Source organism: Octopus sinensis, linkage group LG18 (genome assembly GCF_006345805.1).
Source record: "Octopus sinensis linkage group LG18, ASM634580v1, whole genome shotgun sequence".
Classification (NCBI taxonomy): domain Eukaryota; kingdom Metazoa; phylum Mollusca; class Cephalopoda; order Octopoda; family Octopodidae; genus Octopus; species Octopus sinensis.
In genome coordinates this window covers 54,047,167-54,075,162 of record NC_043014.1, presented here as the reverse complement: position 1 = coordinate 54,075,162, position 27,996 = coordinate 54,047,167, and the positions used below count along the sequence as shown (strand labels likewise).

Below are 27,996 nucleotides of genomic sequence, written 5' to 3'. Positions count from 1 at the left end.
TCGGCTTAATCCGTTTGTCCTTGTTTAGCCCCTTGTATGTAGTAAAGAAATATATCTAGAACTTCATTATTTAAGAGGAAAATTTAGCTGCTATCTCTAGTAAATCGAACGCTCACGTAGGGACTCCGTCGTCCCTTTCTATTGATAAATGGCAACAAGCTACTCGCACGTTTGAGCGGTCAATGACTGGGTTAAAGATTGAATTGGGGGAGGCAAACGGGATCGAACGCCGGACGTCGATGTCCCACTTTTGTTTACATCACAAACGCACGTGCTCTCACCGGAAATGTTGGATGCTGGGTAGCTGTGACGTCACACCATGCCATCATGGCGGGCACCTGCCGAGAAAGTTGCGAAAAGTTTTTGGAAAGTTTTGGGCTGAGTTTTTATTGAATTGTTTGAGTGTTTTAGCGATGGAATATTGGAGTAACGTGGCTCTGTGGAGTGTTGAAGCATTCTTTACATGAAAAAGACATCTCTACACGCGAAGTTCTTCCCAATTATTGACGATTTCAATTTATTTACTTTTACAAGAAGCAAAAAAAAAAACCTTCAAATTTTTCTGGAAAAGAAAATCCTGGAATTTCGAACCAACTTTATGGAATTCAATTCCCAAACATCACTCCAAGAACTCAGCAACGATGGTGGTAACTTGTTCTGCCTTCATATGACTTCATAATTACAATATAACGACAAATGTTAAAATAATTACTGTTTTTTTTTTTTTTCTGGTTTTTGTATTTGTGTCTGTAACTGGGAAGGGTGTTGCCACTTTGACCAACAAACTCGTATATTCTTGCAAAGAACTTTGTCAAACTGTGAAAAATTCCTTTTGAGAATTGGCAGACTTTTAAAACTCAATACTGACTCCTTTTTTTTTAAACTCAACCGCAGAAGTAAATATTCCTTGAATATCTTTAACCAAATCCGGTTGTTTATCGTCTGCAGTAATTCTTCCTTCACTGCATTCGGATCTGTGATTAATTTTAATTTTAGATTTTGTAAATTTTTATTATATTAACCTTTCGTTTTTTTTTTTTTTACAACTGGGTGGGCGTTATGGTTGATGGACGGGTGATGGCTTTTAACCATGGACCATGGATAGATTCCGACAACTTTTGAGCGCTTGTGAACATGGCGAGGTTCACGTTATCCTCAGCCTGTTGGATCAAGGATTCGTACAGGTGGACGATGTGGACGACGATGAGATTACTGCCTTACAAATGGCAGCAGCGAACGGCCAAGAACAAGTGGTTCGGCTCCTGTTGATGCGAGGAGCTGCTCTGGATAAACCCAACATGGCTGGTTGGACGCCCCTAATGCAATCCTGTCGACACGGCCATACTAATGTTGTGGCGTTATTGTTACAAAACAAGGCGGATTTCAATGCTCTGAACCGCCTCGGCGCTTCTGCACTGACCATTGCTGCTCGAGGTGGCCATTTGCAGGTTGTACGGATGTTGTTAGATGCTGGGGCCGAATATAACAGACATGGGAAAGACTGTGAGATCACGCCGTTGATGTCTGCTGCTCAGAATGGACACGATTCCGTTCTGAGACTTCTGCTGGACAGAGGATACGAAGTCAACTATCAGACGCCGTCCAATGGCCTTACAGTTCTAATGGGAGCTGCTCAAAACGGACACATGACCACTGCTCAGGTGCTCATCGAACGAGGCTGTGATCCGAATTTGACCGACATTAACGACCGAACTGCCCTGGAAATGGCGAAGATGCGCGGAAAGCGAGAAGTTCACGGCTATTTAGATCGAAAAACCAAAAATAAACCGAAAGTTTGTAAGTTATTTATATTTTGACATTTTTAATTAAAGAGCCCCGTTTTTTTTTTATTGTTCAGTTGTAATTTGGCTTACATGTTTTAATATGTAGACAATGGCCCTCAAAATATTTGAATTTGTAGATGGTTTTCTAAAAATTCAAAATATTTTCTAAAATCCTTCAGCAGGACATGTTATAAGCATTTAGCTTAAAGCATTCAATAAGACCGTTTGCTCTTTGAGTTCCTTAAGCTGTACCCTTACTTGTGAATAGCAATCTGCTGGATCTGTAGGGACCTGCAGTGGAACATCAACTTTCCACAAACGTTGTTTGTTAAAGAATGTGTTTTTCTCCAATTTTAGTTTGTGGTTCATTTCCTCTACACGGAACTTTGCGCAAATGTTGTCTACCATTTTCTTGGTTTAGCCAAATCCTTATTTAATGGAATTTGGTAGATAAGACAAAGTGTGTGTGACATCTTGTCTGCAAGGACCATTCCTTGTTCTTGTGTGCTTTAATATCAGTCTCAGGCCACCGCCTTGACCACACAATTGCAAACATTTGGACACGGTCTCTGGCTTCAGGGTGTCGTCCTCCTTCCCTTTCTCGCTTGACCATTAACTCTGATTCTCTTGTTTTTAATTTCTGTTTCTTTTGCAGCACCAGAAGAAGTGAAACCTGACATCATAACTGCTTCGAAACAAGGTATGTCTTCTTTATTTTGTAGCTTTGACAGGGAGTGGCCCCCAGCAGTGAGGGGCCCAATACAGACGGACTTTGTTTTTGTCATTGTTTGCTGTGCTTTGTATTATCAGGATTAATGTAGGCACGTAAAAAGCACCATCCATTCGTGGCCGATGCCAGCCTTGCCTGGCCCACGTGCCGGTGGCACATAAAAAACACCATTCAATCGTGGCCGTTTGCCAGCCTCGTCTGGCCTCCGTGTCGGTGGCACATAAAAAGCACCCACTACACTCACGGAGTGGTTGGCGTTAGGAAGGGCATCCAGCCGTAGAAACATTGCCAGATCAAGACTGGGCCTGGTGCAGCCTCCTGGCTTCCCAGACCCCAGTTGAACCGTCCAACCCATGCTAGCATGGAAAGCGGATGCTAAATGATGATGATGATGCTGCTGCTGTCTGATGTATTTTCTGTCTTCAGCTTTAACGAAGCACAGCACACATGTAATGGCATTGTTTAATCTTCCAGCATTAGAACTGCGTGGGGCCTTCATGGGATCACATGATCAACCAGATTATCAGACGTTATACATCACTAGTCACAATGCACTTTGCATCATTTTATCTTTCAAGTGATGCCACCCTGATGGCTCGGGGAGCAGAGCAACACCGTTGCCCCTGACCGCAAGAAGATTATCCGGTTGCAGAGCAACCCATTTACGGCTGAGTGGACTGGTGCAATTTGAAATGAAATCTTTTGCTCAACAACACAAGTGTACCGTCTGGGAGTGGAACCCATGATCTGGTGATTGCAAGTGCAACACCCTAACCACTCGGCCACGACTGATGGGACAATGGATTTTATTTGATGTGAATTGACAATTTCATTTTTTTTTCTTTTTTAGGTGATCTTGAACGCATTTCCCAGATTCTGAGAGAAGATAAGATCCAAGTTGATGCTTGTTCGCCCCAGGATGGAGCGACGCCTCTCATGTTTGCTGCCATGATGGGACGGTTGGACATTGTCCGTCAGTTGGTTGAGAATGGTTGTGACACCAACAAACAAGACACCATCAGTGGTTGGACAGCATTGATGCAAGCCACCTACCATGGGTAACTCACTCGTTCTTCTTCTTGTTGTTATACAGTCCTATAGTGAACAAATGATTGTGTGGTAAAGAAGTACACTTTCCAGCCACGTGGTTCTAGGTTCAATCCCACTGTGTGGCACCATGGGAAAATGTCTTCTAGCAGAACCTTGAGTTTACCAATAACTTAGGAATAGAATTTGGTTGACAGAAACTCTTCTGTTTATGTTTGTTTTTATGTTTTAGCAGTTTAAAAAAACTGCTGTTGTCCTATTTATATTGTCATTTTATGTCCTATTTCCTGGTCATTTAAGAAATAGAAATCATTTGAATAATGATTGATATGATTGAGGAAAAATCTTTGAAGGTGGACTCCAGCCTGGCCATAGACCAATGGCAGAAACTAGTAAAAGAAGAAAAATATATACTAAAGCAATGACACTGAGATATTTGGTTGGGTGCTGGGGTGTGACCCTCCCCGCTGAATCTATGTTCCAGACTCATCATGTCTCTCTCTCTCTCCAGCTGGCAGCCATACTTCTTGTTCCAACATGCAGTGATTATTGTTGTTGTTTAACCCTAGGTCAGCTTGATTGAGCAGATCCTTGATCAAAGACATCCCAGCCACACTCATCTTCCCTCTTCTTTTTTTTCTCTGGAACAGTGTACATGGGATCGCATCAACCAAAATGTCCTCTTTTTAAGATGAAGGGAGGGGGTATTTACTGAATTTTAGATTTAAATAATGGCCACCACTACTGAAACATTGCTAAACACTTTCATCCTTGTCTTTATTTTATATGAGCCAACTAGAGAACTTCTACATGTTTAGTTGATGTGCTGAGAATAGTAACCAAATCGCCCTCAAGTTACCCCCTACTCTCTTAAAAAACAAAAGAGAGAGAGAGGTAAAACATTGGACAATGTAATCCTAGATGCTCTTAGCTAAATACATGGACACAACTTGCCTTGGAATGTCTTTGATCATGGGTCTGCTGGGGAAGGATTGGCCCTGGGTTAAACAACATCAAAGCTCCTAGAACAGCAAGGGACTTAGGGGCCTGGGGTTTATAAGAGGAGCAAAAGAACCTTTACGGGTTGATGGTTGTCGGAAATATTTGCCTCTGGATGGGAATCTGCTTGGGGTTATTCATATTGCTAGAAATAGCTGTGAAATATCTCTCAAGTCACAACATTCTTTGTAAAATGAATTAAAAACTCAGTGATTCATTAGATAAGCTAGTAATCGTAGATGAAATGGTCATGGCAGGAATGTCTGTAATCATAGGTCTCCCCAATGAAGGTTAAGCTGGGGACTAAGGAAATAAAGGGGCTGTAGGGAGTTTGACTACAAGATGATGTCAGGATTTCAACCAATTAAACATCATCTTCATCACATAACTAAAATGATTTTCTTTCTTTTTCCAGACAAAAATCCGTTGCCATGTTTCTCATCAACGAGGCCAAAACCGAAGTGACGGTTCAAGCGAAAAACGGATGCACAGCCTTTGACATGGCCTCTCTACTCGGTTGGTAACATTTCTTCAATTCAATTAACAAAACTCAAATCTCAACTCTGCGATTTGTCATCTAAAATTGTTTTTGTTTTTATGTTGCATTTGCTCAGCAAAAACATTTCATTTGTGTTGTTGAAAACCATTGCAGTTGTTTTGTGGCAAGCATGTTTGACATTTAAAATCGACGGCCACCGTCGAAAGCCAGCACGGAAGAGTAAGGGGTGTCATGGTGGTGTGCAGTCTACTGTAGGCAGGGATAGTGGGAAATGGTGATGATGATGGCTACAGTCATGGGGCTGTGGTGAGGAATTCCAGGATGCCAGGTTCAATTCCATTGTTAGTTAGTTAGTTAATTTGGCTCAATTGACCATAATCTTGTTTGATCCAGTCATTGGCAAGAAAATTGGAGAGAAAGACTCTGTGCAGAAACCAGTTGGAGTATAATACCACAAGGCATTTTCTTCTCTGTCCTCAGTAGTAGTAGTAGTAGTAAAGCTTTGCATGCAATAGATGCACTGGAGCAGTCCATTCTATGAGCACAGCAGAAGTAGCATGCTCCATTGGATGTGCAGGAATGTGAGAGAAAAACTGGTCAAGAGAGGAATGAGATGTTAGGTGCAAGAAAGAAGACGGCACTGGTATGGCTACCTGATGTGTAAGGATTTGGTGCTTGCTAAATGTGGATGGGGAAGATCCAAGAAAACATGGGATGAAGTGATGAAGGCTGACCTCAAAATATTGAACCTCATTGACAAAAGACTGACATGACTGATGACATACGCTTCTCGAGAAGATTTTCCCAACTCAACAAAACTGAATTCTAGAAGTGTTGTGTGTGTGTGTGTACAACTGGGCCTTTCATCCTATTTCTTCCTCAAGACACCTCCATCACTCATCATCTGTAGCTCTTCCTTGAAAGCTCTTATTTTTCTTAGCAGTCAGAACTATTTCACTTGTAATTCATCCATTTTGTACTCTCCACTTGCATTTTACATTGATCAGCACCTCCCTCCATCACTATTCACTGAGCCAACAAATTATCTCTCCTTCTTCACCACCATTCATCTCTCACTCTCCTCATATTCTATGTTTGTCTCTCTCTCTCTTTCCCCTCCCCCCTTTACTCTCTCTTTTGATCTCATCCTTCCTCCGACTAATCTTTCATCATTACTTTCATATTGCTCTCTCTCTCTCTCTCCTTTATTTTTCTGCAGTCAGTCATCTTCATAAGACCCCCTAACTCCTTATCCACCCTTTAACCCTGCCTTCAGCCATTCCCCCCCTTTCTCACCCCTTCCCCATTCCTGTCTCCTTACTTCTTCTCATTGATGAAGGGTCCTGAAAAACCTCTGACCCCACCCCTTCATTTCATCCCCTGCTGTCTCTTCTAGAAACAGCTTTGCACAATTTCTCTTCTGACTCTCTCTATTCTGAGTTCAAATCCTGCTGAGATTAACTTTGCCTTTCTTTCCTCCTGGGCCAAATAAAACAAAATAGCAGCCATGAAGTGGTTAACTTCCACCCCACAAAAAAAAACTTGGCCGCTTTTATGCCAAAATTTGAACCAGTTTTTACTGTTGAAGCTATTATTATTATTATTACAGTGGACAAAATACCTTGTGGTGTTAATCGCCTTTACATTTTTTTGAGTCCTGGTGGTGGTGGTGGTGGTGGGGGATCATTGTGGCTACAAATTAACTCCACTACTTCACCTTTGCTAGAATATGTTGTGTTATATTCTGAGTTCAAATCCTGCTGGGGATGACTTCGCTTCCTTTCCAGGATGGAAGTAAAATAGTGGGGAGTGGGGTCCAAATTGATGGCTTTAACTAAACCATCCCTCCCATTAAAAAATAAAAACCAAACAATTGTGGCCTGGTGTCTATGTTATGAATTGTTGTTGTTTTAGATGATGTCGACACGGACTTACTTCGTTTACTTGCTGAGAAGACAATGAAAATAACGAACCAGCGCCAGGGCAAGAAATGGGCCAAACAGAATGGCACAGTTCAAGACTTCAGGTCAGACATCAAAGCATTTCTTTTGTTTCTTAGATTTTGTATTTCTTCTTCCCCATAATACCGTGTTGGGGGGTGGGATAGCTCTGCAAATCCACACTTTTACAGGACTACTTTATCCTTATAAATCAGCAGCTCTTCTTAACCACAAAATGTAACAGACGTGTTTATTAATGTTTCTTTTTCACTAAATTGTGACAAATGGTGGCATGGTGTGTCTTGCTTAAGAGTATTGTTCTTTGACCTCAGCCAGCGAACTTGTGGTCAAAATTGTCCTTGAGGCAGAACTATAGAATCACTGCACAAAATCTTTGACTTTTAACTCCTCAGTTTATAATTAAACTGATTCCAGTTGCAAAATGGTGATTATAAGAAATTCTTCTAAATCTGATTTTATTATTTTTTCTGTAGAAAACAGGAAACTTAACATCAGAAATTCTATTCAGTGGATCACATTTTACATTTAATCAGAATTGGTAGAGGATTATTACCAAGTTCAGTAACAAGATAATTACTTCCAACTACACAACTTTGTCCAGATGTGACCATCCAGTCATATTTTATATCAGTGACTATATTGTCCAGTGTGTTCTTTCTTTTTCTTTTAAGATGGTAAAGTGTGACTTGAGGGAAAATTGACTGCTATTTCTAACATGTCAAGCCATCATGTTATTGGTTAAGATAATTACTTCCAACTACAGAACTTTGTCCAGATGTGACCATCCAGTCATACTTTATATCAGTGACTATATTGTCCAGTGTGTTCTTTCTTGTTCTTTTAAGATGGTAAAGTGTGACTTGAGGGAAAATTGACTGCTATTTCTAACCGGTCAAGCCATCATGTTATTGGTTAAAATACAAAGAAGTTATTTCTAAAGATTGAACTCCTTCCAAACAGCAAGAAACTTCTCTTTGTATTCCATCTCCTTACAAATGGTTTTCCCACTCAGGACAACCTCAACCTCTTGGCAACATTCACCACCACCACCACCACCACCACCACCACCTTAGACATTTCTACATCTTCATTGTGTCTTTTGCTCTCTTTTCCTCTCCTTCTTCACCGTCTTTGAGCAATATTGTTTAATAAATATTTCTAAATATTTTCTTGTTTCAGCGAAGAACACTCACAGAATGGATTGAGAGTAAGTGCCATCTCATCGCTTCTCCATTCAACCGATTCCAACAATTCTTCTTTTTTTCTATATTTTTTGTCTCTTGATTCTTTGGTTCTTCAACCATTTCACTGACCAACACTATATACACACACGCATGGCTGTTATAGCAAGAGGTTTGTTTCTGAACCACATAATTCTGGCTTCCATCCCACTGCGTGTCACCTTAGGCAGGTGTCATCTACTGAAGCCCCAGGACGACCAAAGCCTCGTCAGTGGAACTGGTAATCAGAAACTGAAAGAAACCCATTGTATATATATAAATATATATATTTTTTTTTCCTGTGTCTTCCCTTCTCTGGATCTTTCCTTCTCCTATGTTTCCGACGAAGAGCTTCGCTCGAAACGTTAAACCCTCCTTCTTTCCTGAGCGTCCAATAATACTATATTTGTTCCACATCCTCACGTTGTTGTGTTTTTTTGTGTTTTCCTGTTTGGATTAACTTTATATATATATGTGTGTGTGTATGTATACACACATATATAGATATATATATCTACACACAGTGTGTGTGTTACTTACTGTTGCTTGTCTTGACATCGCATGGTCGCTGTAAACGAGTGCCACTGTCCAGCAAGCAGTGTCCTTCCTTTCTAGTATTCTATGGAAACATGTCCAGTCATAGAAATGGGTGAGGGTTTCTAAGAGGAAGGGCACCTGGTCATATTAAATCCACCCAAACTAACTTCATACAACCCATGCCAGCATGGAAAAGTGGATGGTCTGATGATGATGATGATATCTGTAATTCCTTGGGATTTGTTCCTTTTATGTCCATTTTCTATGTTACTGTTGGCTTTGCATGAATATATTATCAAACCCATATTTGCTACTCTTAAAAGTGCTGGAAAAGGCCCCAAAATGATGCTTTTGTTCTGCATGTTTATAATTTAAGCATTTAGGGTTAAATTTCTGTGAGGAACAGAATTTGGCCTTTATGTATTTTTAAAATTTTCTTTTTCGGCAACAGTTTAGTTTCAACATGTTGCCTGTCTCTGGAATTATTATTCCAAAACCTTTTTTTGTTTTTGTTTTTTTCCCTTATACCCAGGCCTGGTGGAGTCGTATGTCAAACCGTTTCCGTAACCTGAAACTCGGTCGCACCTACAGCACCTCTCATTACTTTGCAACGGGACCGTTCCAGCCTGATACGGATGTAAGTTGTCTAAATTCACCTAAAATCTCTTATTTTCTGCCTCTTTTTGCCACCCCCACCCCCATTAACTCTATCCCCTGAGTCATCTCTTAATCCCACAGACCCTTTAATCAAAAGCATTCCATCTGCCTTTCTCCCCAAAACACACTCTTGCATACCTGATCACATTATCCAATTTGTCTCTGTTTTCTAAGACAAGAGGATGTGGTCCGAGTGAGAACTGACTGCTATTTCTAGCAGATTCAGTAACCACAACAAGGTTCACCCTGGCTGAATCGTTAAACCTGGTGGCAGAGATTCTCTTTCAAATCTCCATCTTATCGTTTCGCTGGGTTCAATCCCACTGCATGGCACATTGGGCAAGTGTCTTCCAATGTAGCCTTCGTCATAGTCCTCATGAGTAAAACTGAGTTGGTGGAAACTGTATGGAAGCCCATGGAATGGACTGTATTTGTTCTTTTGTGGCACACTTAATTTGTCAGCCTGTTTAACTCCATTACTTGGTTTGTGGGTCCTTTTAGCATTGCTCCCTTTATTCTAAACTTTCAAGATTATTGTTCAGTCTAAGGATAATCAAAACCCATCAGTCTTGACTTGGCTCCCTCAGGAAGGAGAGGAAGATGGGAGAGAGAGAGAGCTGGAGTGATAGGGTGAGCAGGCTCTCTCTCTCTAACTCTCCTTCCTTGTCCGACTGAGGTGGCCAAGTAAGAGGGCTACCCCGGTTCCTCTCTCATACTCTAATCTCTCCGTTTCACTCCTTCTTTTTGAGATCACAGGTACTGGTGCCACATGAAAAGCACCCAGTACACTCTGTAAAGTGGTTGGCATCAGGAAGGGCATCCAGCCATAGAAAACCATGCCAAATTCAGACAGTTGGAGCCTGGTGCTACTCTCTGGCCTTGCCAGTCCTCACTCAAACTGTCCAACTCATGCCAGCATGGAAAGCAGATGTTAAATGATGATTCTGTATGTAAGGTTCTCCAATTTAAGGCACCTTTTTATTGAGTCAACTCAAAGACCCTTAAACATCTCATAACGTTCTCGATCACCATGTTCTCCAGTCTGTTCAATCCTCTCAAGTTGTTGTTTAGCCACAGACCAATCCTGTTTAAAGACAATCCATCCCTGCCCTCCTTTTTTATTGTTTCAAGTATAGTTCATCTGGGACTGCATTATCCAATGTGTCTTCCCTGCCTCCATTATGTTGCAGGAGTTTTAGCTGCTATTTCTAAAAGTCAAATGACCAGATTTAGTCTCCACCCTCTTTAGCTGGTGTTGTCACTAGTTGTGTTGTTGGTGTTGTTGTTGTCGTTTGGCTCTAGGTCTCAGTGTTGTTTGTGTGTTTCAGGTTGCCATGGGAGACCAGCATGGCCCTCCCTCATCTGCTTTACCAGCTCAACAGATGGTTGACTTCAATAGTTACGAGATGATTCTTCAGGAAACTAAACGAAGTGCAACAATGTGTACTCAGGTGAGATCACTAATTAATTTTAATGAAAACACTGTCTGTCTGTGATAATTAAATTTGAAAAGTATTCGTAAAGCAAATCACTTTTTTCTTCTTAAACTGGTATTTGGTATGTAACATGTGAAGGTATTCAGTTTAGGGTGTTGAGCTATCAGTCATTAGGATGTGGGTTCAATTCTTGACCCAGACAACTTATTGTGTCTTTGAGTCAAATAATGGATGAAGAATACAATTTGATTGGCTGTTGTTGTTGTTGTTGTTGTGTTTCTGCAGGATCTGAGCACCCCACATTCCAACTCTTGTGACACCCTGAAACCAGTTATTCCGCCATTCCTGCCACAACCGACGTTTGGTCTGGACAGCACTGACCACACATCACGTAAACTCTGTACTGGACGCAGGACAGCACCCGTCTCTCCGGTCCTCATGAACTCAACAACAGTAAGTGTTTTCTGTACCTTTATTATTATTATTTTTTTTTTTTTTTTTTCCAGGTTTACAAAAGAGGCAGGAAAAAAAAATAACCCACGAACCCTTTAAATAATCATCTGGCTTGCTAAGAAATGGCAAGATTCCCTCAAATCCCATTTTACTCTCTTTGAAAAAAAGAAGGATGTGAGACACAGGTGGAACATCTTTGGTTATAGATGAACTCAATCAGGACTGATCTGGGGATAAGTAACAAAAAGGCCAACATGGTGAGGAAAAGGGTCCCAGAGGGCTTATGTCCTAAGGAGGAAGCATTTGGTGCAAGACCAGAAAAAGGTGACACAATATAGAAAATATAGAAGATGAAAGGAGATGGGAAAGATGGACTTAGACAAAATTGGTAAATCACCAATTGATTCTGAGAAACAGAGACTATCATGGAAATGGTTGAAGTGGGGAGGTCAACAGATCTGTGGATTAGTGGTTGGGTCAGGGGTGGTTAATAAGGATTTGCCATTGAGCCGGATTACTTAGGATAAAGAGTAAGTTGTTTATTTTTAGGTGAAGCCAGAACACCATACAAGATGCAGGAGTCATCTGTTATGAGTCTCTCTAACTTTTGTGTGTCTCAGGCTAAAGTTTATTCTGCCTTTGAAGACAACCGTTAGTCTTTGACTCACCCTTTTTATTGGAGTAGACAAGTCTTTGACTCACAGTTTTTACTTGATTTTCTGGAAATAGCAACCAAATCTCACATCCTATAAAAACCATGAAGTCTGATTAGCTTGAACAAAAGTAAAACAAGGATTAACTTTTATGACTCTTGACAAGATTAGCAAAGTTCTTCATTTTGAAGATTCTAATTTTTGTCTGGATGACGAAGTTTGTTTTTAGAAAAGGAAATGCTTCACCGTTTCAAAGAGTTCCATTTCTCTCAACATCAGGGATTCCATTCTTGGAGTGTATAGAATCCCAAAGTAACTTTACTTTAAACTAGCAGTATCGCCCGGCGTTGCTCGGGTTTGTTTCGACCCTTTATTTTTGGAATTTTTAAAAAGTAAAACTTTTGCATGCTGTAACTTGTTATTCTCTTTAAGTGAACATTTTTCTGGTTGAAATACACCAAAAAATGGCGAGACGGCAGTAAAAAAATCGTAAAAAATAGGGATTTTCAAAGAAAGAAAACACCTTTTTGATGTAAATAATTTTTGGTGTCAACATGGTCGGATTTGAATTTTTTCTTCTACGGAAGGAAGAACAAGCCTTCTTTTATCATGCTCTCAATTTTGGCCAACTTGCACCGCAGAGGTGATAGTGTTAGTTGAAGGCTACCAAACCTGCCATGCACAGACAACTTCAGCTATATAGAGAGAGAGAGATGTAATGCCAGTCTCAGCCAGCAATCTACTCCTACAAGCTGATTCAAAGTCTACCAGTAATTATTAAAAACAGATTGACACGACCCCTTCCCTCACACATTTAATTTATTTGATATTTTCAACCGTTCTTTTGTATTTCCTGAAATTTTGAATTGTGCTGTTTTCTGTGTTGTAGCGATCCGGCCGATCCGTCGCTTGTCCTTCCAAACTGCTCCACAATCGATCGACAGGAAACCTAAACATGCATCACCAAGTGAACCCATCAACACCCATGATGGCCCCAGCCTCTCGCTATTTTCCTTCAAGTCCTTCTCTTGGAATCACCGGTTCAACAACTGCTACAATCATTCCTGGTTACAAAAAGCATTTGCCGTACCAGTTTACAAACAACCCCAGTGCATCTTCTGTCCCTGGGCCGACGTCTGCTGCAGCATATTCAAGAGTGGCAATGTCTAATCGTGTGGCGGCGGCGGCTGGAGAATTTAGTTCCCTTGGGTTGTGTGCAGAACAAGGTCCTGTTGGCAGCCCTGTATCAGCTTCTTCTGCTGTTGCTGTTCCTAGCTCAGGTGAGTGCTACACCTGACAAACATTCTCATCATTTTCCTCCACAGGGGATAGTTTTTCAAACCCTTTTCCTTAGTGACAATGAGAGATGAATTTTTTCCATGTTGAATATCCAATTTGGTTCTGCCCTGGTTTTCAAGTTCAGTGTTTCACAACCAGGGATGCTTGAGAGAAACAACAGAGGCACCGGCTGACCAAGTGATGAAGACTTTTTGCTTCCCAACCTCTCATGGTTTGGGATTCAGTCCAACCACTGTAGTCATAGACCAATCAAAGTCTTGAGTGAATTTGGTAGATGGAAACTGAAAGAAGACTGCTGTATATGTGTGTTTGTGTCTCTCTTTCTATATATATATTATGTACATACTGGTGCATGTTGCTTTGTCTTCACATCACATGATAGTTGTAAATGAGTGTCACTGTCATACAAGCAGGGTCCTTTCCAGTTTCCTGTGGAAACATGTTTGGTGAAAGGGAAATATTACCTTCATTGGAAACAAGTAAGAGATGACAACAGGAACAAGATTTGGCTGTCAAAAATTCCGTCCGACCCATGCAAGCATGGAAAAGAGGATTTTGGAATAACGATGAGGATATTCTGAAGAAACTTGGTGATGGTCTGCAATGACAAATCATCATCATCATCATCAATTGATGTCTGTTCTCCAGGCTGGCATGGGTCAGATGGCTTAGCAGGAACTGTGGAAGGCCAGAGGCTGCACCAGGTTCCATGGTCAGTTACTATACCTGGTTGCCCTTCCTAATGCCAACCCCTTCCTAGATGACACTAGCACCAGTGCATTGTACATGACACCTCGGTTTTAGGATCTCGATTCTGTTGTGGTGGGCAGGTCTTCATGAATGCGGCATTGTGCCACATGGTCCTTTCTCATCTCCTTCGTAAGGCTCAGCCTTTTGAAGAAGGAAAAGTTCAGAGATATGAAATGAATTGATTTAGTGTTTGAAAGAGAGAGTTTCCCGAGTGAGAAGTGAAACGATGAAGAAATGGATTTTAGATTCAAAAAGATTCAAAACTGTAATTAACAGCAGTCTGATGGGATGATGGGATTTTTATGGTTGGGGTTTTATTTGGTGGTGGGAGTTTGTTGAGGTTGAAATAATCCATTCGTTGATTTATTGATGTTAAATTGCTTTCTGAGGTTGACTGATTGTTAAGAACCTATGGATGACCAATTTGATAGCTTAGTGGACAACAGATCAAAGGATCAGTGGGGCATGTCCACAGTCAATGACTGATTTCACTTCATTAAGAGTAGGTTGTTAATGAGGATGAGTAGCAATGATTAGGATACATTTATTTTATGTTTTTTGGGGTTTGTTTTCTAGAGTACCCCCCAACTGATGTAAACCTTGCCTGGGCAAAATGTGGACCCAATCCGGCAACTTATTCTCCAGCTCATCGTTTGTACAGGTAAATTCTTTTTTTTTAAACACCTCAAATTACTTTCCTCTCTTGCTGTAATTTGATCCTACATCAACAGCGTGGAATTTCTGGTCTGAAGCCAAAGTAGAACACGCCGCTTCCACCACCCCTAATAATCCTTTCTACTATGGGAACAAGGCCTGAAATCTTGCGGGAGGGGACAAGTCAATTACATCGACCCCAGTGTTTCACTGGTACTTTATTTATCGACCCTGAAAGGATGAAAGGCAAAGTTGACAACCGATGCTGGTGTGTTTACATCCCCGTCACTTAGCGGTTCGGCAAAAGAGACCGATAGAATAAGTACTGGAGTCGATTTGCTCGACTAAAGGCAGTGCTCCAGCATGGCCGCAGTCAAATGACTGAAACAAGTAAAAGAGTATACACAAGGCATCCAAAACAGACATTGGAACTTGATGCTGTCCTCCAACTCATTTGCTGCTGTTGAACCATCCAACCCATGCCAGCATTAAATGATGAGAAAAGAGAATTTCATGTTCCCCTCTAGCATCCCCCTTCACTCTTAATGAAACACCAAGGACCTTTTCCTTTCTGCATAATTTACACCTAGTCTTGCTATTGCCCCCATCTTTCGCTTTTCACACCAATTGCTCTCGTCTCCTTTTAACAGTGGTAAACTTTCAATGGGTTTATCGGCGTTTCGCAATGCATCTAACACTACCTCACCAGACAGTTCTACAAGTGGCAGCTCCTCAATGACCCCACAACGATCATCTCATGGCCACAGTACATCTACCTTAACACCTTCAGCTTCTCCAACACCTGGCAAGGTAAGTTAAACTTTGAAGTAATTAGATTCCCACCTGACTGGACCGGATATGTTGTCTCTAATTCAGTTGTTAACGAAGAAACAAACCTTGCTTATCGTCAAGATGTGATGTAGTAAATTAAATTTTAATGACTTCAGATTGAAAACTGAATATTGTCATTAGATGATGCCAGGTTCAATCCTGCTGAGTGGCAGCTTAAGCAAGACATCATCTACCAAAAACCTGTGGATGGAATCTATTCAAAACTTATCAAATGAACTTACTTGGACAGTGGACTTCAGTTGTTGACCAGTTTAATACCAACATCTGTCCCTTGGCAGAAATTAATTTTTTTTAAATCCATTCTGTTGCAATAATTTGGACCTGGTCCCTGACCTAAAAGTAATTTGTTATTTTAAGGTGCTTCTTTCTAGTTGCAACCCACCAGTCTTGCTGTCATATTCCCCTTTTTTTTTTATCAGTCTTGGAGACCCTTCAACAGATTTTGGGCATTGCCCTTTTTTTCTCTGACCAAATCATAAAAGCATTAAATCTCCAAACAAATCCATGAATCCTGCTGAAACTTGCCGTCTGACTAACTTCCCAACTGTGACCCTGAGACTAAATCACGGATTTTGCAAACTGATCCGACAGGGGAAGAGTATCTTTGCCTGCTGATTCCTAATTCTGGATTTCCGTTCCACAAGAGCCGCTTTTCATTTCTTCTTTGACTGTTGACAAAATAACCACGGATTATATACGAGTCATATTATTCTACCTCTGTCCCTCGACAAGAAATGGTTTATGACCATTCAAAAAGAGGAGAAAATCACTGGCTTTTAGTAAAAGGGGTCAATATTATTGAAAAAATGTAATAATCATCCTCATCCATCGTACGTTGTTTTTTAAGGAAGAAAAGTATTTCAGATGTGACTCTATTCATAAGAAAACAATGTTGTTAATGGACAAGCCATGGTCCTATGAAAGAATTCTTTGTTTCATTTATTGTATCTAAAGGGGATAATTTTAGGGTCCAGGCAACTGATACACGAGTTCCCTGACTATGAAAGAACCCGTTTATTTTGTGCATCGTTTTTTTTCTCTTCTATTTGCAGACTGAAGAGGAGGTTTATTGTGAAGACAAGAAACAGATCGGATCCGAAGGTGAGGAATTTTGTTTCTGGGATTCTTTGATGTGAGAAATGTGTTTTAATATGGTTTGACTGCAGCCATTGGAATGAAAACAAAATTGTTGTTTGAGGGTTCGGTATCATGGAATGATCTAGAGTCAGGAATAGAGTTTTCATGATGTGGTGGGGAGGGAGGGGTCGAGATTGTTGTTTAAGCTCAAGGCGACTTTCATCAACAGCAATCCTGATGTGACCATCTCATCTTTTTATATACCAAGGACTACACTGTCCAATGCATCTTTCCTATTTTATCAAAGTAGGATGTAATTTAAACCAGCTGTATCTGACCCCAAAATATTCTCCCCATTCTATGTTTAAACTGGTCGGATCTGGCCTCTCACACCTTCCCTACAATGCCATTCTAAAAAATTAAGTTATCTCAAAGCCACAACACAATGAGAATAAAAAAAAAGCATTTGGCAGAATAATAATGTGAATGCGAAAGGGTTGACGGGTGAGTTTATTGGTTGGTCTGTGAGAAAGCATCAGAGACAGACCCCAGTGGTTGTTAAGTCTCAGATTCACTTTCAACCCAGCAAACTATAACTAAGACACTGACTTAGCCTCAGATAATGAAACGGCAGCCGAAATATTCCAGAAGCAGAACAGAATGATGGCTTGTGGCAGGTTTTTATTTTTGTTTGTTGTTCTTGTTTTTTTTTTTTGCAAGAATCCTGCCATGGCTTGGATGAGAGACAGGAATATCCAAACGGAATGGATAAGAGATGCACAATTAGCTGTGTCTGCTTACTTTTTACTGATTACAAAACAGAATTAGGTTGCAAACAGAGAAAGAACATAAATCAACTTGGCAGAAAATCAACAGAAGATGACGTATTAAACAGAAGGCTTAAACATGTGTGTGTGTGTGTTTATATATATATATATATATATATACACATGCACGTCTGTATATGAGATGTAATCCACTGCAAACATTTAGGACAAGCGTTGGAATTTAGATAAGATAGAAATGTGCCAAGAACACAGCAAGACAATGGCTGTAGGTTATAATTGGCTGCTAAAAAAGATGGTTTGGTGAGTGGCTGCAGGTGATAAGGTATTTCTTTTCGTTAGTCTGTTTAATTAAAGCTCATCATCATCATTGTTGTTGTTTTCCATGCTAGCATGGGGGTCAGACGGAATTCCTTGAGGCAGATCTCTTCAGACAGCCAAACTCCTCCTCTTCTTGCCAATTTTCACTTGTCTCCAAGCAAGGATTTACCCAAGAATGGAGATGTTTCCATGGAAGACTGGAAACCAATGACACTGCTTGTATGACAGTGACACTCGTTTACAGCTAGCATGTAATGTCAAGACAAGGAGGCACGAATGTACAGACATATAAACATGAGGAGAAGCTTTGGTCAGCCCAAGACACTTGCCCAAGGTGTCACACAGTGGGACTGAACCCCAAACCATGTGGTTGGGAAACAGACTCCTTAACCACACAACCAACACCTTCACCCCAGGTATTATGGAATTGCTACAAGAATATTCATGTGCTTCTGTGTGTGTCTGTTAAGATTCAGACCAAAGTCTTGGAATCAAATTGAAATGGCTGTGGATTTGATTTAATATTTTACATCAGAATAAGCAAACAACAACAACAACAACTGTGTGGTTTGTTTTTCCAGATGACCAAATTGTTAGTTCAGTGCATTTCTGAAAGTGAAAGGAACAAGACATGGATTCAAAGAATCATGTATATATATATCTATCATCATCATTTAGCATCCATTATCCATGCTGGAAACTCTACCAGACTCCAGTCTGATTTGGCATGGTTTTCTACAGCTTGATGCCCTTCCAAATGCCAACTACTCCAAGAGTGTAATGAGTGCCAATTTGTGTGACATTGGTCTCTGCGATTTTGCTCAGCTTCACGGGCCTTCTTCTCAAGCGCAACATAATGCCAAAGGTCTTAGTTCTTGCCTTCATGAGGCCCAACACTCGAAAGGAACCCATCCACTTTGCCACTGTGAGGCTCAACGCTTGAAAGGTGTTCTTTACGTGCCACCAGCATGGATGCACTTGGCTTGACAGGTCCTCTCAAACACAGCATATCATCAAAGGTCTCGATAACTAGTCATTGCCTTTGTGAGGCTCAAAGATCATGCTTCATCACCTCATCCCATGTCTTCTGCCTCTACCACAGAAATCTGCACTTCGATACACCAGTCCTCATCCATATGCAACACATGACCATACCAGCGCAGTCGTCTCTCTTGCACACCACATCTGATGCCTAACTTTTCTCTCTGGCTGCTTACACTCTGTTGTGTGTGCACGCTGACATTGCACATCCAGCAAAGCATACTAGCTTCATTTCTTCCAAGCCTATCCATGTCCTTGGATGTTATGGCCCATGTTTCTCTGCCACGTAGCATACCATTTGCACACAGGCATCATACAATCTGCTTTCTCTCTGAGGGAGAAGACCTTTGTTGCCAGCAGGGGTAGGAGCTCTGTGAACTTTGCCCAGCCTATTCTTATCCTGACAGCTATGCTCTCAGATCATCCACCTCTGCTACTAACTTGGTCACCTAGGTAACAGATACCTTTAGCCCCCCCCCCCCACTGCAGTTGGAGTTTTTTTTCTGCACATTTTCACCATTTATTGTACTTGTGCATCTTCTACATACAAAAGCATATATATACACACACAATCAGTTTGTGTGTATGTATAGGAATAAAAAACAACCTGTATATATATATATTTTTTTGTGTGTGTATGTATATATATATATCAAACTTGAAGAATTTTAAACATTCTAATATTTTGGTTTCCTTGCTGCTTTAGATGAATTATCTGGAATACTCAAGAAATTATCTCTGGAAAGATACCATCCGATATTTGAAGAACAAGAGGTAATAAGCATTTTCTTGTAATGTTATGGTTGGCTTTTCACACGTTACGGTTCATAAGACAATTTCTACACTGCAATGTTAAGGTTTCTTGATTTTTAAAATATTGAATTACATTTTATGCAAAATAAGACTCGTTTGCAGCAGACCAGTCATCGATTCACTGTATTTTGATGGCAAGAGTGACATGGGATTGTCTGTGCAACACGGGGGAACAAATATACAAAGCTTCTTTCTTTTGTTAAAGTCCTCGTTTACCAATTCCTTCAATGTTGTGCATCACTGCAAGATACTCAGTAACAAAAAAAAAGAGTTTAGCAATCAAGTCCTGCACTGATAGTTTTTCTTTGCCCTTAATCAAAGAGTGTTTTTGATTTTTCTCCCTCACCAAACAGGTTGACATGGAAGCATTTCTGACGCTCACCGACCGAGACCTGAAAGAGCTTGGAATCTCACACAACGAATCTCGAAGACAGATTCTAGCAGCAATCACAGAACTGGAAACAGGAAAAGTAATTCCATTTCAATGTTTTCATCATCATCATTATATTCCCTGAAATATTAATTAATGACTTCTAATTAACAATGTCCGTAAACTCCTCTTAATGCCTTCACTCTCAGACAATTTTGAAAACAAAACTTAGTGTTGACATATTTAATGACAGGGCATTAAAAAACTAACTAGAAATAATTATGTGGTGAGGAAAAGACAATATTAGTCGTTGTTCTATGAATTGTTTTAGCAAGCATGGGAGACAACTCTGAACATAGTTCCATCTTGATATCTGTTTATGACCTCATCAACTGAGAATACATTTTGTTGTATTTGTTGAAGTCTTGATTAGTGAATCATTAAAGGCACATCAATTAGTAGACACAAATTTAATTAATATGTATGTTAATTGATGTAGAAAACTAGAATTATTTAGAGACTGAATGAATAATCTGAGACATTCCTTCTTTTAACCCTTTAGCATTCAAAAAAGGGCCCGGTGTGGCTCAAATATCCCCCGTTTTATATTCAAGTAGGTCGGATCTGGTCCCTCATACCTATCCTACAATGTCATTCTCAAAGTATAGAATCACATCATCAAAACCAGAAACCTCCCAGATAAGACCCAATTATTTAAACAATGTGAATAAATGAACAATACACTTGTCTGAATGCTAACGACTTAATTAACTCACCTTAATTCTAACGACAATGGCAGATTACCATGAGGGCATGGAGTTAAAAGCATCCTTTTATATAATTGCAGGGTCGTGAAAGACAACAATTCCGGGAGACTTTGACATTGTTTCAAAAAGCTCAAAGCTTAACTGAAGGTAAGAAACTCGTTTATATTTTCACCAATTTTCAATGATTTGCTTTATTATTTCGTTAACCTCCAGCCCCAGCTCACCCCATCAGTGATCCAAAATGACCAACCCTGCCTATTTTTTTTTTGTGTTTTCCCTAAACTTAATAGAGAGGCAGTGACCGAGACCTTTGGCACTTTGCTGAAGGTCTCGGTTACTTTCAAACCAAGTGAAATCGTAGTCATGGTTGATGCCAGTGCTGCCTGACTGGCACCCACTATGACTCTTGGAGTGGTTGGCATTAGAAAGGACATCTGCTAGCCATAGAAACCATGCCAAGTCAGATTGGAACCTGGTGCAGCTTTCAGCCAAACCGTCCAACCCGTGCCAGCATGGAAAGCAAATGTTAAAAAGACAATAATCCCTTCCCCCTGCCTTATTATGCATCAACATCTACGCTGTGCTTTTAAAAAATTTTTTTCTAAAGATGGTAATCTGTGATTTGAGTAAGAACTGGCTGCTGTTACTTCTAGTAACTCCAGCTGTGTATGTTTTCACAATCCACGTCTTCATAAGAAAAGCATTGAGCCTCAAATGTTGATGTCTGACTTGTAACTCTGCACTTTACAAGACATGGAATAAATTTTTAAAAATCCATTTGTAAAACAACAAATAGTAACAGGAAAAAGTTATAAAATTATAAATGGGGAAACTAGCACACACACACACACACACAATGGAAGTTGCTTATTATAATCCCATGATTGCAAAGTTGGTGGGTTCCAAACTGTTTTTCTTTTTGTTAAATGTTATCAATCAGTTATTGCTGCTGTTTCAAGGTTTTTTGGCCCAGAGTGAATCAGAATAACTTTCACTCTCTCTAAATGTCTCGAAATCTAAAGATGTTTTTTTTTCTCTCTTTTAGACTTGAACTAAACAGTATTGTGAAGAAAACTGCCCCATTATCAAGAATCTCAGGCGTTTCATTTGCAAAGTACTCACGTTAATGCTTTTGTCTGGAAAAGAAGTCACAAATTCAAGAGTTAATTATTTCCACAATTAACAGAGGCGATTAACATTTCAGTTTTCAAAATTTATCAAGATTTGAGATTATTTAAGAAAGAATATCCTCTAACCTTAGCTCTTGGGTTCGTTATGTTAGAGTTGACCGACTGAAATATTCCTGTGATGGGAATTGGGCATCAGTTGGAACGCTTAAATGGGGGTTTCAAATTAACACTTAGAGGGGTCACATTTATGGAAGGCTGTATGTAGATGTGGCGGTTTTATATCCCAAAGAAACGGTCTCGGATCAAAAGGCACAAAAATCAAAAGTAAAAAAAGAAAAACTTTTACACTTCATTCACAGGTTTTTTTCCTTCTTTTTTGAAACCAATTCTCGTCAATTTGCATTTTCTTATTTTTTTGTAATATTCTTTATATTTCGGTAAACTGTTACCTTTCTGTGATTCAAACAATAAAAAAACAACTTTGTGCCAAAGATGAACTATTCTGGGAAACTCACCAGGATTTGCTATGTTAATTAGCATTCAACTCTGATCAATTTTCTAAATAAACTTGTAAATTTATGCAAAACGTTAATTTTTCAAATTAATTTCTGTACTTCAGGTAATTCAAAAGTAATGTGTTTTTTTTTTCAAAACTTATAATATCAATAACTTTCAGTCTCTATTGCCTAACTGAAAGTTACGGGGACGTAAACACACCATCATCGGTTGTCAAGAGATGTGGGGGGGGGAGACACACACACCAACACAGAAACATATACATACATAATCACGCGCTCCTTTCAGTTTCTGTCTACCAAATCCACTCAAGCCTTTGGTCAGCTGGAGGCTATGGTAGAAGGCACTTGCCCAGAGTGCAACACAGTGGGACTGAACCCAGAAACATGTGGTTGGTAAGCAAGCTACTTAACACACAGCTACTCCTGCACTTATACGTATATATACATATATATACGTATGTGTATATATACACGTATGTATATATACATGGGTATAAATACACGTATATATATATACACATGTATATATATATACATGTATATATATATACGTATATATATATACACTTATACGTATATATACATGTATATATACATGTATATATACATGTATATATATACATGTATATATACATATATATACACATGTATGTATATACGTATATATATATACATGTATATATACATATATATACACATGTATGTATATACGTGTGTATATATACATATATATACACATGTATGTATATACGTGTGTATATATACATATATATACACATGTATGTATATACGTGTGTATATATACATGTATATACACATGTATGTATATACGTGTGTATATATATATATACATGTGTGTATATATATATATACATGTGTATATATATATATACATGTGTATATATATATATACATGTGTATATATATATATACATACATGTGTATATATATATATACATGTGTATATATATATATACATGTGTATATATATATGTGTTATATATATATACATGTATATATATATACGTGTATATATATATATGTGTATATATATATATACATGTATATATATACATGTATATATATACATCTATATATATATACATATGTATATACATATGTATATATACATGTATATATGTATACATGTATATATACATGTGTATATATATACATGAATATATACACGTATATATATACGTGTATATACAAGTGTGTATATATATACACAAATATACATGTATATATATACACACGTATATACATATATGTATATATACACATGTATGTATATACGTGTGTATATATATATACATGAATATTTGTATATATATACACACTTGTATATACATGTATATATTCATGTATATATATACACATGTATATATACATGTATACATATATACATGTATATATACATACGTGAATTTATATACACATGTATACATATACAAGTGTATATATACGTGTATATATATACACACGTATATACATACATGTGTATATATATACATGTATATATACACGTGTATGTATATATACATATACGTGTGTGTGTGTATATATATACACGTGTATATACACACACGTATATATATACATGAATATATATACATATATATAAACAAATGTATATATATGTACACGTATGTATATATATACGTACATATGTATATATATAAACATGTATATATATATATACACGTGTGAGTATATACACATGTGTGTGTATATACACGTATGTATATATATACATGTATATACATATATATACATACATATACATGTATATATATATATATATACATATACATCTATATATATACATGTATATATACATGTATGTATATATATATATACGTGTGTATATATATACGTGTACATATATACATGTGTATATATATACAGGTATATATATATATATACACATATGTATATATACACGTATATATATACATGTATGTATATATACATGTATATATGTATACATGTATATATATACGTATGTATATATATATGTATACATATATACATGTACATTAAGTTAATATTTGAATTTGCAGGAATATATTTGGACATAGACCTGCACACGTGTATGTGTGTGTAAGCATGCATGCGAGTGAAAACACACATATGCACATACTATTCACAATATTTATATATAAAAGATTTTTTACAAATATTTTCATAAAAATCGATATCAATCTTTTGCTGAAGAGTCTTTCACTCTCAGCCTTAAGGTTAATTTTCGGCCATTTGAACTACTCTCACCCTCCTTGCAATACATACGACTGTTATTTTCTTCAAGATACTTATATTTGTCTGTATTACTTTTTTGACCCTGTTTCTTACGTTTGCTGGGTTTAGATTTTTTATGTCGTTCTGTTCTTTGAAAATTGTCAGTTTTTGTTTTAGGGTCTTTTTCGTTTTTGACTAGGTGGCACGTAAAAAGCACCCACTACACTCACGGAGTGGTTGGCGTTAGGAAGGGCATCCAGCTGTAGAAACACTGCCAGATAAGACTGGAGCCTGGTGCAGCCTTCTGGCTTCCCAGAACCCTGGTCGAACCGTCCAACCCATGCTAGCATGGAGAACGGACGTTAAACGACGATGATGATGATGATGATGTATATATATATACGAACGTATATACATACATATGTATATATATACATATATTTATACGTACATATATATATATATACATACGTGTATATACACGTATGTATATACACGTATTTATGCATGTGTATATGTATATATATACATGAATATATATATACATGTATATATATATACATGTATATATGTATACATGTATATATATATACATGTATATATGTATACATGTATATATATATACATGTACGTATATATATATGTATATATATACACATGAATGTATATACATGTATATATATATATACACGCATATATATATATACATGTATATTTATATGTATATATATACACGTATATATACACACTTGTATATACACGTATATATATACATGTGTATATATACATGTATATATACGTGTATATATACGTATATGTATATATACATACGTGTATATACACATGTATATATATGTGTGTATATACACGTGTATGTATACACACGTATGTATATATACATATACGTGTGTGTGTGTATATATATACACACACGTATATATATATATAGATGTATTTATATACGTACATATGTATACATATAAACATGTATATATATACACGTGTGTATATACACATGTGTCAACATACACATGTATATATGTATGTATATATATACATGAATATATATCCATGTATATATATATACATGTGTATATATATATGTGTATATATATATATACATGTATATATATATATACACATGTATATATATACATCTATATATATATATACATATGTATATACATATGTATATATACATGTGTATATATATATACATGTATATATGTATACATGTATATATACATGTGTATATATATACATGAATATATACACGTATATATATACGTGTATATACAAGTGTGTATATATATACACAAATATACATGTATATATATACACACGTATATACATATATGTATATATACACATGTATGTATATACGTGTGTATATATATATACATGAATATTTGTATATATATACACACTTGTATATACATGTATATATTCATGTATATATATACACATGTATATATACATGTATACATATATACATGTATATATACATACGTGAATTTATATACACATGTATACATATACAAGTGTATATATACGTGTATATATATACACACGTATATACATACATGTGTATATATATACATGTATATATACACGTGTATGTATATATACATATACGTGTGTGTGTGTATATATATACACGTGTATATACACACACGTATATATATACATGAATATATATACATATATATAAACAAATGTATATATATGTACACGTATGTATATATATACGTACATATGTATATATATAAACATGTATATATATATACACGTGTGAGTATATACACATGTGTGTGTATATACACGTATGTATATATATACATGTATATACATATATATACATACATATACATGTATATATATATATATATACATATACATCTATATATATACATGTATATATACATGTATGTATATATATATATACGTGTACATATATACATGTGTATATATATACAGGTATATATATATATACACATATGTATATATACACGTATATATATACATGTATGTATATATACATGTATATATGTATACATGTATATATATACGTATGTATATATATATGTATACATATATACATGTACATTAAGTTAATATTTGAATTTGCAGGAATATATTTGGACATAGACCTGCACACGTGTATGTGTGTGTAAGCATGCATGCGAGTGAAAACACACATATGCACATACTATTCACAATATTTATATATAAAAGATTTTTTACAAATATTTTCATAAAAATCGATATCAATCTTTTGCTGAAGAGTCTTTCACTCTCAGCCTTAAGGTTAATTTTCGGCCATTTGAACTACTCTCACCCTCCTTGCAATACATACGACTGTTATTTTCTTCAAGATACTTATATTTGTCTGTATTACTTTTTTGACCCTGTTTCTTACGTTTGCTGGGTTTAGAATTTTTATGTCGTTCTGTTCTTTGAAAATTGTCAGTTTTTGTTTTAGGGTCTTTTTCGTTTTTGACTAGGTGGCACGTAAAAAGCACCCACTACACTCACGGAGTGGTTGGCGTTAGGAAGGGCATCCAGCTGTAGAAACACTGCCAGATAAGACTGGAGCCTGGTGCAGCCTTCTGGCTTCCCAGAACCCTGGTCGAACCGTCCAACCCATGCTAGCATGGAGAACGGACGTTAAACGACGATGATGATGATGATGATGTATATATATATACGAACGTATATACATACATATGTATATATATACATATATTTATACGTACATATATATATATACATACGTGTATATACACGTATGTATATACACGTATTTATGCATGTGTATATGTATATATATACATGAATATATATATACATGTATATATATATACATGTATATATGTATACATGTATATATATATACATGTATATATGTATACATGTATATATATATACATGTACGTATATATATATGTATATATATACACATGAATGTATATACATGTATATATATATATACACGCATATATATATATACATGTATATTTATATGTATATATATACACGTATATATACACACTTGTATATACACGTATATATATACATGTGTATATATACATGTATATATACGTGTATATATACGTATATGTATATATACATACGTGTATATACACATGTATATATATGTGTGTATATACACGTGTATGTATACACACGTATGTATATATACATATACGTGTGTGTGTGTATATATATACACACACGTATATATATATATAGATGTATTTATATACGTACATATGTATACATATAAACATGTATATATATACACGTGTGTATATACACATGTGTCAACATACACATGTATATATGTATGTATATATATACATGAATATATATCCATGTATATATATATACATGTGTATATATACA

General features: G+C 37.1%; 1 protein-coding gene and 1 long non-coding RNA gene across 2 annotated transcripts in view; both read left to right on the top strand.

The window, feature by feature from the left end:
- Positions 1–294: 294 nt before the first annotated feature.
- LOC115221473 (ankyrin repeat and SAM domain-containing protein 6) lies at positions 295–22,421 on the top strand. The gene is made up of 17 exons (XM_029791658.2): positions 295–1,797; positions 2,440–2,484; positions 3,365–3,572; positions 4,976–5,076; positions 6,974–7,085; positions 8,200–8,227; positions 9,310–9,414; positions 10,763–10,885; positions 11,156–11,323; positions 12,866–13,256; positions 14,602–14,686; positions 15,330–15,489; positions 16,584–16,632; positions 19,462–19,529; positions 19,922–20,038; positions 20,786–20,852; positions 21,751–22,421. Exons 1-17 carry the CDS (start codon positions 1,098–1,100, stop codon positions 21,759–21,761), a joined length of 2,538 nt encoding a protein of 845 aa, XP_029647518.1. The 5' UTR covers positions 295–1,097; the 3' UTR covers positions 21,762–22,421.
- Positions 22,422–26,996: 4,575 nt separating this feature from the next.
- Positions 26,997–27,996, top strand: part of LOC118767067 — an 11,006-nt gene continuing 10,006 nt past the window's right edge. The window contains exon 1 of the long non-coding RNA XR_005002960.1: positions 26,997–27,074. This is a non-coding gene — a long non-coding RNA (uncharacterized LOC118767067). The remainder of the gene's footprint in view (positions 27,075–27,996) is intronic.